At 30.6% G+C, this 12,781-nt stretch overlaps 3 protein-coding genes across 3 annotated transcripts, besides 7 other annotated features; 2 read left to right on the top strand and 1 right to left on the bottom strand.

Moving 5' to 3' along the window:
• Positions 1 to 370: 370 nt before the first annotated feature.
• Positions 371 to 1,429: a mobile genetic element.
• TVAGG3_0697040 (uncharacterized protein) lies at positions 902 to 1,429 on the bottom strand (the record flags this gene model as incomplete). Its single annotated transcript, XM_051243234.1, has 1 exon — positions 902 to 1,429. The coding sequence occupies one exon, from the start codon at positions 1,427 to 1,429 to the stop codon at positions 902 to 904; it is 528 nt and encodes a 175-aa protein (XP_051089821.1).
• Positions 1,430 to 2,104: 675 nt separating this feature from the next.
• Positions 2,105 to 2,142: a mobile genetic element.
• Positions 2,143 to 2,737: 595 nt separating this feature from the next.
• On the top strand, positions 2,738 to 4,026 carry TVAGG3_0697010 (protein kinase C protein; the record flags this gene model as incomplete). Its single annotated transcript, XM_001329152.2, has 1 exon — positions 2,738 to 3,949. One exon carries the CDS (start codon positions 2,738 to 2,740, stop codon positions 3,947 to 3,949), a length of 1,212 nt encoding a protein of 403 aa, XP_001329187.1.
• Positions 4,027 to 4,596: 570 nt separating this feature from the next.
• Positions 4,597 to 9,213, top strand: TVAGG3_0697000 (uncharacterized protein; the record flags this gene model as incomplete). Its single annotated transcript, XM_001329153.1, has 1 exon — positions 4,712 to 9,199. One exon carries the CDS (start codon positions 4,712 to 4,714, stop codon positions 9,197 to 9,199), a length of 4,488 nt encoding a protein of 1,495 aa, XP_001329188.1.
• Positions 9,214 to 9,268: 55 nt separating this feature from the next.
• Positions 9,269 to 9,486: a mobile genetic element.
• Positions 9,457 to 9,489: a mobile genetic element.
• Positions 9,490 to 9,865: 376 nt separating this feature from the next.
• Positions 9,866 to 10,051: a mobile genetic element.
• A 1,056-nt stretch (positions 10,052 to 11,107) lies between these two features.
• Positions 11,108 to 11,144: a mobile genetic element.
• Positions 11,145 to 12,526: 1,382 nt separating this feature from the next.
• Positions 12,527 to 12,744: a mobile genetic element.
• Between the last annotated feature and the right edge of the window lie 37 nt (positions 12,745 to 12,781).

Raw genomic sequence — 12,781 nt, 5'->3', positions numbered from 1 at the left:
TTTACGAATATAATGAGTGGGAATATAATGCTTATCTATCATAAAACCATATGAAATATTAATTTTTGCTTTACGCCTAATTTTTGACGACAATTAGCAAAAAATGTTAAATGTTAACACTCAGTCCATTTGAATATGAAAAATAAAATTGACTTTGATTAAATGTTTTTATTTATCATGCAATTCTTCTTGCGACCAAAGATTTGAATAAAAGTTCAAAAAATAAGATAGCTTAAAAAATAATATACGGTAGTGTTTACTAATAGATGAATAGTATATAAATTCTATTAAAATGGATTTGATCCAAAAAAATATATAAAATTTGTTCATAAATAAAATTGTTTAATAGTCCTTTAAAATGATGTAATTATTCAAATTTTGCTAAGGCCCATTCGTCTTTGATATATAACTCCCATTTTTGCATTTCTGGCTCGTACCAAAATTTTGAAACTTCGAATAATTCGTTAGGAGTGTAATTACTATTCATTTTTGGATTAATATCGAGAGATAAATGTGGTGTATTGTTGTATTTTTCAATGAACTGCTGAACTGAGTCCCTGATTTGTTGAATATCATCCAACTCGTCTGGCAAAAACTTTTCTAAGCTTGGCCACAGGCGCTCCACCTTGCCGTTCTGTCTTGGCATATACGGCAAGGTGTGCTTCCAAACTATTCCGTTTTCCTGCATAACCTGGCCGAATTCACCGCGGTTTTCACCGCCGTTATCGGTCCAGATGCAGTAAGGAATAAACTCCTCTAAAAGTTTTCTTAAAACCTTCGCTGTTGAGTTGGAAGACTTGTTTTTCAATAATTTAGTTTTGAGAACTTTACGTGTCATATCATCCAATATGGCAAAAAATGGAAAAGAAACATTACCGTGAAGGTAATGAATATCGCAGTGTCATATCAAATTCTTTGATATGGCACGATATTTGGTAGGTGGATCTGCTGGTTTGTAATCTCTTTTTGAAGATAAACCTGATTCCATCATAAATTTTTCCACTTGATGATGCTTTATTTTTTGTAAATTGTCAAAAATTTGATCTTTTGTCAAATCTTCTATATTTTCAAATTCTTTTGCAATTTCTTCTTTTTCTTTCTCACAATCGGGATTTTGAGCAATATTTTGAAACCTTTTAATCAATAAATAAGTTTTTGAAATTCCTCCTTTATATTGTGAAACACAAGAATTAATTAATTGTTTTTGCTCAAATGTTGGTGGATTTGGTTTTCTGCCGCGACTAACTTTTGGTAATTCGATTTCTTGAAGTTGAAATGCTCTTCTTATTGTATTTTCGGCAACATTCAATTTAATTTTACCATTTTCCAATTCAACTTCCTTTCCCACACTTTTGTAAGATTCACCTTCTTCTATTCTTCTTTTAGCTTCAAATAGCCATTCTCTGCTTATAGATTTGGCAGTAGTCATAAAAGTGGTCCTTCTTTTGTGATAAGATTCAAATTTGAATGTGGATGATAAATAAAAATCAAAAATAATTGTTATAATTTAAATGAAGAAGTAATTTAAAACGATTTTATTTATGATCAAATTTTATATATTTTTTTGGATCAAATCCATTTTAATAGAATTTATATACTATTCATCTATTAGTAAACACTACCGTATATTATTTTTTAAGCTATCTTATTTTTTGAACTTTTATTCAAATCTTTGGTCGCAAGAAGAATTGCATGATAAATAAAAACATTTAATCAAAGTCAATTTTATTTTTCATATTCAAATGGACTGAGTGTTAACATTTAACATTTTTTGCTAATTGTCGTCAAAAATTAGGCGTAAAGCAAAAATTAATATTTCATATGGTTTTATGATAGATAAGCATTATATTCCCACTCATTATATTCGTAAATTTTGAGGTTTATCCTTCGCTTTTAAGATCATTGAATTTGATTTTTATATAAAATAGTTATATATTAGAAAATAATATGAGTTTATGTGATATTATTTTTCAGAAGATTTTGTGTTCTTCTTCAAAATTTTATTTTTTTATTAAAAAGAATCTTTACAAAATATACATTTACTTTAATTAATATTTAAAAACGTGCTCTATCAAAAGTTCCAAAAATTCAATATTTTAGCTTTTCTGAGGTGTCACTTTTGATGAATTTCTGTTTACAACAATTCATAGTTAGAGATTCATTTTTCAATAACTTTTCATTAGAAAAACATTTGAACTCCGAATCTTGATATTTGCCATGAAGAAATCATTTTGTGTAGGGACTAGAGATCTATCAAGCAATATTTTGCTGAAAAATAACCTAAATCAATAAACAATTCTCTACATATCTATGTTAATTCTATAGTTTCATTTAAGAATTGAAGCCTATACAAACAATTATTTAGATCAAGCTATTCCTTGGAAGACAGATTTTATTTTATTTTTTTTTTCAAAAGATTCCTCTTCTTCGGTTATAATTTTTTTGTCATGGATATTTGGATTAGAGTGTACATACTGAGTAGTAATATTTTCCCAGTTTGGCCAATAACCAAGCCATTTACAAATTTATTTTTTCATTGAGGAATCGTCAAAAATCTCATCGAGTTTGATCGCAATCCAAATTCTTCTGTACACAAAACAAATGACAAAGAGTTAAATACGATTTGTAATTTTGATTTTAAACATTCAGAAAAGAATGGTCAATGTATTCAACGCGCTCTCAGAAATTTTTAAATTGAATAAAAAATTTGATATTTTTTTTAGGATTATAAAAATAGATGAAAGGGTGGTTAAAACTCGTGCGCGGGAAGGACCAACCAAATATGAAAGTATTTTGCTCTGCAACCAACAAGCGATTTGTTATTGCAAGCAATGAAAGTTCAGAAGAAGTCTGTAAAATTTGCCAAGATATTCATCTTTCTCATATAATAAACGCTGTCATGATAGATTCTACATATTTTAAAGTAGTTTGTGAAAAGAACCACACATATACATTTAAAGCAGATCGAGCAGATATTGCAGAAAAATGGATTGTTGCGTTACTTCAAGATCAGCCTACCCAGAAGATCTCTTTTGATGATTTTACTATTATTAAAACTATTGGACGTGGATTTTCTGGTGAAGTTCTTTTAGCAATGAAAAAATCTGATGATCAACTTTACGCGATCAAGGTATTACATAAATCAGCCAATTGCGAGCGGGCCATTACAGAGCGTAATGTTCTTATCCGTGCAAAAAGTCCATTTATTGTCAAGCTTTACTATGCATTTCAATCAACTTCGAAATTTTATTTAGTTCTTGATTATATAAGCACAGGTGACCTTGCCACTCTCATACACAAATCACTACAGAACATACCCGTAGAGCTTTCACAGATCATTATTGGTGAAATTGCGTTGGCTCTTGAACATCTTCATAGTTTAGGCATTGTCTACCGCGATCTCAAGCCAGAGAATGTCCTTATCACATCCCAAGGCCATATCAAGCTCACAGATTTCGGAATTTCAAGAGATCTCGGAGATGGAGAATTGACAAAGACATTATGTGGTTCTTATAGCTACGTAGCACCAGAAATGATTATGGGTAAATGCTATGATACAACCATCGATTGGTGGAGCCTCGGAGTCATTGCTTACCAGTTATTTTATAATAAACTTCCTTTCAAAGGAGAGAACGAGAAACTTCTTTTCGATTCGATCATAAATGATGAACCAAAGCTTCCTTTCATACAACAGGGCCTTCAGGAGTTTGTATCCGCGTTATTGACAAAAGATCCAAAGAAAAGACTTACTGATGTCTTCGCACATCCTTTCATGGCCAATGTGACAAGAAAGTCTATAATGGATAACATAAACGAAACAATTTTCAAACCAGAAAATTTCTGGGACAATAACGCGATTGACAGCCATACTGTTAATCAGGTCCATTATCCGAACTTCTCTTTCTCTTATGAGGAAAACGAACAGAGCTTTTTCAGCAATGAGTTCTAATTCTTTTTTATTTTTTGTATTCATTATTTTAGTAAATGATTTAAATCATGTATCTTTCGTGTATCATGCTTATATTACATTCAAATCTCAGTTTTTTTCTCCTAAAAAAGGAAATCATCTAAATAATCTCACTCAATTATGATCTAAGTTCATGATTCAGAATTTCTGTTGAATTAAAGTGAGAAATTAGTCTTAGACAGGGTGAGGAAAGTTAATATATCATAATTTTTTTTATGATATCTGTACATAGATTTTATTTTCCTAGGATCGACTCTGATTTCATGCAATGAAAATGTTTTTAACATTATGGATTAGTCCATGAATGTGCATAATTAGTCTCTTCACTTTAAAAGTAGTAAACACACAAAATTCCATATGAAATGAGAGACTTCTCAAATATGAGAAGATGTGCATGTGGAACTTTAAAGCGAATAACTTTTGTTAACTCAAAGTTTAATCAATTTCTAGTTTTATACAAAATAGAATGATGCAAATAAGAAAGAATCGAACTTTAATCAATTTCTAGTTAGATACAAAATAGAATTTCCTTATATAACTTAATGATTTCATGATTTTCTGGAAGTATTTAGATAATATTACAAATTCTGACAAATAAATTATTCAATTTTAATTTGTAAAACTGAATTTTTTGTCAGTAACATGGAGCTTCAACCCGGAAGCTATTTTTTCATCGGGTTGAACGAGACTTCGTTTACTCGTGAAGGTATTCGGCATATCTGCCTTGGAAAATTGAACTTTTCAATGCAATATTTCAATCTAATTACTTCAATTTCTGCAAAATCGATTTGTAAAAGCCTCGCGCACTCAAATCCACCTCCACAATTTGTAATAACATCAGAATTACCAACACCAGCACATTTTCATTGGGCTTCTGAGCAAATTTCGCAGAAATTTGGTGGCAAAAAAACAGAATACCCACTAGACGTCATCGTTTACGAATTAAGCTTACCACAATACAAACAGTTCAATAAATTATACGAGTTTCTGACATCAGGAGCCAATAAAAACGAAATGAAACCAAATTTATTATTCAATTTATACCAAACAAATAGGAATCTATTTACATCACTTATAACAATCTACACACCATTATATAAAGTTTTCAACCAGAACGATCTCCTTTCTTTATTTCCAAAAACAGAAATTTCAATTTTTTATTTCATCAATAAATCATATGCAGAAATACAATTAAAAGGACATATACCAAAGGTAGTTACAAATAATTCTCATGCTCTTCTTCAATCTATTATAGAAACAAAAGATGATGAATTTTTAAGTTTTTTTCAACATCTTTTACTTTCAAACGACCAAGACACTGCCAAGAAACCACTACACATGTCATTCATAGGGTCAAAACATATAGACGATTACCTTTTAAAGCCAAATTTAAAATTAATTAAAAATTTCGACTTAACAGCAGCCCTTAAGTTCTCAGAAGGTCATCCACAGTATCTAGCAATAGCATATATACTTGAATTCGACAAAATCAGTACCAACAGGCAATTTATTGAGAATTCAATTGATATCATTAAGAAAATTTCAGATTTACCACCATCTTTCAAGCAATTCTTCAAAAATGTGAAGAATGACCTCACAATCCTCACAAATTTGTCTAAAATGGTCGGACAAAAATTTTCTTTTGATGACCTGTCAAAACATTCAATTCCATACATATGCTCTTCGCTTATGGATGGCCTGAATCTGGATGACTTCCTGTTCATGGAAAACTTCGAATCTTTCACGAATGGCTACGCAAAAATGGATTTCATATTTATTGTTTCTTTTTGTTTGTTTTATACGATCCTTACTGATTTTGATGAGACCAAAATCAACTACTACATCTCCTTTTTCAAGGATCCTGCTTTAAAATCGCAAATTTTCACAGATATCTTTTCACTTTTATTTTTAGAGGATAACTACGGCGGATTCATTCTCCCCGTTAATAAGATCTTTAAGCTCCTTCAAATCATGTCGCAATCAAAGACTTACGACGAAATTGACAATTATATCTCACAAGTTCTCGCGAAGATCAAATGCTATGACGCAAACAACATTACATACAATGCCCTTCTCGCGCCCTCGGAATCTTTGGTTCATCCCCTTTTAATACAGAAAAAATTTGATTTGGCCGTAGAAACCGTCGGGACAAACCAAAAGATGCTCAAATTCATAGATTTGGTCAGAGGAACTGTTGAATTCAATTCAAACCTCTCAAAAAGTCTTTTGTTTAAATTTAAGGAAAATGAAGCGAAATTTTACCTGGAAATGGCCATGTCGACAGCCATAAAGGAATACTCGGACGTAGCATTGACATTCTCTAAAGATTTTGATGATTTTTTGAAGAAAAAATTATCAAAATTTTCATCCAAGGAATTTTCAAGGGATATCGAGCTAGAAGTGATCCATAAGAACAGTACTTATCTTACTGCTGTCAGAAACCTTGATAATTTGCTTCTTTCGAGAGATTTAATTTTTGAAAAATTAAATTCTTTCGAAAACTGTAAATATTTGAATAATCTCGTTGATTTCATCAACATGTGTATCAACTGTGGCATTACCACACCTCTATCCATGAAAAACATGAATCCAATGGAAAAATTAGACGAATTAATTTCAAATGGCAAATTTGACATTGCCTTAGAATTTTCTGGTGTAAACAGAATTGATTTCTTTCAATATTTGTTTGTAAAATACCGTGCAAATGAAAATATTTTGAAATTAATTTCTCCTCTGTATCCAATGGCTTCTTTGACCATGGCGTTGAGTTCTTTGACACCTGACGAACTAAAAAAATACAGGAATGTAGTTTTACCTAAAAATTCCTCAAAAATTATGAAAAATTTTTATGAAAATAAGATTAATCCAATTTCTGATCAGATATTAAGCGAAAAACCTTATGAGAGAAAGCTTAAAATCAAGGAATTTATTGATAATGATGATGTTTCCCTTGATGATTATTTATATTCTTCAGATCCTCAAATAATTTATGAGATAATCATGGAGAAGATCGATTCCATGGACCTTAAGAAGTTGTTATTTTACCTGGATTTCTTGGATTGTTTCATAATTTCCGATAAAATTTCTCATACAAAGGAAATGGTGACTTTTCTACTGAAACTGAAGAATCCACCACATACAATCAAAGAATCCAAGCAGAATATATCAAACAGACTCTCACAACTCGTTTCTAGGAAAAAATACCAAGCGGCAAAAGATCTTTCGACGTTTACAGGCGACCAACAGTTATTTGAGGACATAATGGTCGACCACGTCATCAATATTTTGCTCTCAAAACATGAATCTGAAGTCGCATTGAATTATTGCGACGGATTTGAGGAAAAAATACTTTTAGCAATACCAGAAGACCAATATGAGAAAAGATTTGAGCTAATGAACCTTTCAGAAGCCTTAAAACTCTCAAATCAAAAAGAATTTACAGCTTTATCTTGTTATTTCAGCGTTCCTCCAAGATTGCGACCAAACAAGCCAGATGTGAACCTAATAATCGAACATCTGTGCAGAGAGAACGCTATGGATATTCTTTTCGAGCTTTCTCAAGAATATAATCTTAATATTTCGAAGATTTCGCAAATTGCGAGTAAAGAAGCGATTGATCTTGTTTCTAGTTACGGAGATTCCCTTTCTCTTCCAATATTAACACCAATGATCGATGATGTTTCGCAAATTTTGAAAAAATACCAAAAATTTGTCGAAAATTTTCAAGTTGTTGCGAATTCTTTTGTTCCTATCGCACTCCACATATCAGCTTTTGTCGTAGTTGACTGTATGGAGCACGAAGCAATATGCGAACGCTTCATTGTCTTGTTTTTGGCGTTTTTGAGAAAAATATTGAAATCAATTTCGCCAGAAAACAAGAAAGACATAGATATCGTTATCGAAAAGACACTCAAAGTAAAGATTCTCGCAAGTATATCATTCTACGTTCGATACAATTTCGTATATGGAATTGATATCGTCGGATCTGATAGAAAGAGCGACCAAATCCACGAGAAACTTGTATCCGATGACTTCCATGACCTTGCCAAGCACTTTAAACAGACTTCCGAGAACTCAAAGTTCTTTTTTACGATGCTCAAATTTACAGACTACGAAAAAGCGAAGAACGAGTTCGACAAGTTCAAAAAATATGTCCAGAAGAAGGAGAAGTTCTTACAGAGGCTTCTTTGGGCCATGCAAAGTCCCTTATGTCTCGATGAAGATTATATTCGTTCTCCTGTTGTAGATATTGCTCCCCAAAGCCTTTATTCCTCATGTAAGAAGTTTATAGCCACCAAAACATCCGCTTTCTGTCCTTCCTGGGCTAACGCAGCCTCGTTTTACATAGACCAAATTTACGGAATTTCATCGGTTATCAAATTTTTCTGTGAAACCGGTTTTTACGGGCGTGCGATAGAAATCCTAAAATCGAATTCATTTGATGAATCGATGTTTATATATGGTGTTCTGTTACCATCCCTATCTTTTGGCAAAGTTGACGTTATGTTGGAAATTTTGAAAGAAAATGATCCATATTACGAACTATCATCTAATGCATTATATGCATCCATCTCAATGCTTTCTAAAAACAAAGTTGGTCTTCTTCGATACCAACTTGACATGATTTTCGACGATTATTATGACGCGATCTTTGCCGTTGAAGATATTTATAGTCATGAGAAACGTCAAGATGTTCGTTCACAAATCCTTTCTAAATGTCAACGCGATTTCCCACACGAACTTGTCAATTTCAAGATCATCGATCTTCAAGAAGAGTTCGTTCATCTTCAACGAATTCATGGTATCCAATACAACCCTTCTATCCATCTTTTCGGAGATGGACTTCCTTTGGCCATGGAATGTCTTTTCTCTAAGAAACTTTATGAATTCGCGTGCAAAGTCGCAATCGAACTCAAGATCGATCCAACACAAACAATCAACAGAATATCTAAGTCAATGAGTCTTTCTAAAGCTCGTTCATTTGTTTTCAACTTCGGAAAGTACACACTTCCAAACAATACAAGTGTTTTCGAAGACTGGATCACAGTTTTACTTCATTCATTCAACAGCAATAACAAGACTAAATCATTCGTTTTCAGTATCATCGACAAAGAAATCAAATCTTCCAAGTTCAAGTGCCACTTACTCATCCAGTTTGGATACACATCTGAAGCTAAGTCTATTGCCATTCGCGAAAACCTCTCTGAATTCATCATCCTTTTGTCTGATTAAATATTATTGTTTATATTTTCTTGTTTTTTTAGCAACTTTCTTTTTCATCTTGTTATTTATATGTTGTTTTTAAGGATGTACTTATCACTTTCTGACATTCTCTCAATTTTTTTTGCCATTCTAGTTTTTTATCCAAATTTTCTAAGCTAAAAAGTCATTAACTTTGTTCGGGAAGAAGTTATTTTAAATCACTACTTAGTACCTTATATTACTGTTATACTTTTTGCAATCAGAATAAATATATATTGATATTATCGGAGTATGTCAGAAAGTGGTAAGGGCATCTTTAATCAATGATTTTTTCTTTTTCAATCATTAACTTTATTATTATCATTTAATATAATTTTTCTTTCAATCAATGAATATCTTTCGTGTGATCCAAAAGTACCAATCAGCAACTTTATCATTCTATTGAAATGCTGTTGAAGTATTAAATTTTACAAGACTATTTCAACGGATTTAGTTCTCATTTAATCATTTGAAAAAGTATATTGAGATTTACATGCTTTCATTCCTTCTCAATTTTGTGAGATTGTTGAAGTGCTTTTGACTTGTGATTTAAAAAGAATTATAGGAAATTGTCTATAGTAATATTCACTAATATGAGTGAATGCTTATAATTAGTACAGCTAATCTCGAGAATGTTTTTTTTTAGATTGAATTCAGTAGGGCTGTACAAGATTTAAAAAAACATTGCCGGGTTACCGTAGAGGCCTAAAAAAATCGCGCCTCGGCGGCAAGCCGCCTCGGCATTAAGAATGCGATCTAAATTTTATATGTCCTTCTTTCTTTATTTTCCCTTCCCTTCCTTTTCTTTTTCTTTTTCCCTCCTCTTGCTCTCATTTACCTTTTTTTTCCTTTTCTCATCATTTTTCAAAATTTAAAATTTTATCAAAAATCTTGCCTATAAAAGCAGATTATGGAACCTTTTAATGCTCTTAATCAAATTTACAGCATAAAGCATATTAAATGAAAGTAATTACGTATAAATTTATTTTATTATCTTATTTATTAATTCTTTAGCATGTATTGTTTAATATTAACTTTTCTGTACATTAAATATGATATCTCCAAAGTATGAATGCCTTGTAACGAAACGAAAACTTAATTTTATGTTGAATATTTGTCACAAACATTAGATTATTAAAATATATGTTGGATATCCCTTAGTATGAGACTTCATGACTCTTGTTGTCTAACGTGAGCTTTGGATTGCAAGCATGCTACAGCACATAAGTATTCTGTGGTTAAGAAAACCACATGAGCTTTAAAAACTATAAAACCAAAAATAATTGTTATAATTTAAATGAAGAAGTAATTTAAAACGATTTTATTTATGATCAAATTTTATATATTTTTTTGGATCAAATCCATTTTAATAGAATTTATATACTATTCATCTATTAGTAAACACTACCGTATATTATTTTTTAAGCTATCTTATTTTTTGAACTTTTATTCAAATCTTTGGTCGCAAGAAGAATTGCATGATAAATAAAAACACTTAATCAAAGTCAATTTTATTTTTCATATTCAAATGGACTGAGTGTTAACATTTAACATTTTTTGCTAATTGTCGTCAAAAATTAGGCGTAAAGCAAAAATTGATATTTCATATGGTTTTATGATAGATAAGCATTATATTCCCACTCATTATATTCGTAAATTTTGAGGTTTATCCTTCGCTTTTAAGATCATTGAATTTGATTTTTATATAAAATAGTTATATATTAGAAAATAATATGAGTTTATGTGATATTATTTTTCAGAAGATTTCATTCTATATGCCTATGAAAAGTACTCTCAAAACTAACTTTTTCCTAATTATAATTAAATCTAGAATATTGTATTATGCTTAGTATTATTTCATTTTTCTCATTCAATTTAGAATTTACAAATATCAAAAAATTGAGAGCTGTCACTTTTGATGAATTTCTGTTTATTACAGCATTGTTATTAATAATGAAAAATAAAGCTTATTTCAATGAAAATTGTTCTGCAAATTTATTTCACTTTTGACCTCACTTTTTCCGTAATTCAATTTTTTCCTTTTAATATTTTAGATCTTCATAATATCATTTGAAAAATTAACCATATAAAAAAATCAAGTTATCAATTCACTTTTTCCGTAATTCAAAAATCAAAAATATAAATAATATATCTTTTTATCAAGTATTATTATTATATTCTATGAAAAATGAGGTCCGGAAATTTTGCGGATTCCCGTAACTCAATTTTACGGAAAAAGTGCAGTAAACTATTCAAAATACGGGAAAATTGGTGTAAACTAATGATTTTACGGTAAAATCACGGAAAGTCCCGGAAGAATATATGTGCCTATATGAAATTATACAAAAATGAATCAAACACATTTTAAAAGATTGTTCTTGTATTATAAATGCTATTCGCAGATTTATTAGTTGAAGAAAATTACCAAATTTTTGCCGATTTACAAAAAATGATTTACAAAGCATATTTTTATAAGGCTTTAAAAATCTTTAAAATGTGACCGGTGACGGAAATCCATGGTAACCAACCGCGGTTCCCGTTTGGAATGCCATAGAATTCAGAAATAATTCATAATTTATGTTTCATAATAACTATATTTTCTTTTTTAATAATGACTTGAATGATAATTTATATTTATTGCTTTAAAACTACAATAAAAACAATACAATTTAAAAAGATGTGATAATAATAAAGAAATTGAGGAATATCTTCATTATCATCAATGATTTCTGTTTGTTTTGGTTCAATCTTTGGATTATATTCACCCATTCCAATGGAATATGAATAGTTTTTAGATTCATGAGGTTTAATTTGTTGATTTTGCCATGAAAATATAATACCAGCACCTTTTTCAACATATATGTATTCTGTACAATTTTTCCAAGCTCCACCTCCAGGACATTTAGAATATGAATAAGTATCAACATTTGTAACAAAAGGGAAATCTCGAAGAAGAAATCGAACTGTTCTATCTTTGTTGATAAATTCAGCACCTCGATTTCCTTCAATGTTTCGTTCTGGACATTGATCACCACTTGATCCATCACTTCCTTCAATAGCAATGTCTGAATAGCAATGTCTGAATAGCATAGAAAGTCTACTTCATGATTTCTATCTCCGTTGTTTGTAACTGTGTGAATGATGTTGATGTAGTTAACATCTGGAAACAACTTGTAAGAAACTGAAATTGAAACATCTCCATTTGTAACTGTTCCTGACCTACCTTTAATTTCAGTATTATCATCAACACGTAAATATAATCCAATGCCATGATCATTCCATGATATCTTAAAATTTTTGTGTTTAACAAGGTAAGTTGGGTCATTATTGATTTTGTAATTTAATCGTCATCGTTATCGATTTTGTAATTTAATCGTTATCGTCTTTTTCTAAACGTGCATTTTTTGCTTTCGGAGCTATTGAACATACATTGGCCCTTACCAGCAATTGAAAACTATTTTTCATTATCAACAATTACATTACTCCGAGTTATTCATCAATCAATGAAAATCGATATATAGTCCATACTTCAATTTACAATATTGGCAAGTCCAATTTCACTTGGCATATTTA

This window comes from Trichomonas vaginalis, chromosome III (assembly GCF_026262505.1).
Source record: "Trichomonas vaginalis G3 chromosome III, whole genome shotgun sequence".
NCBI classification, from domain to species: Eukaryota; Parabasalia; order Trichomonadida; family Trichomonadidae; genus Trichomonas; species Trichomonas vaginalis.
The sequence above is the reverse complement of the archived record's forward strand: the minus strand, read 5'-3'. Positions and strand labels throughout refer to the sequence as shown.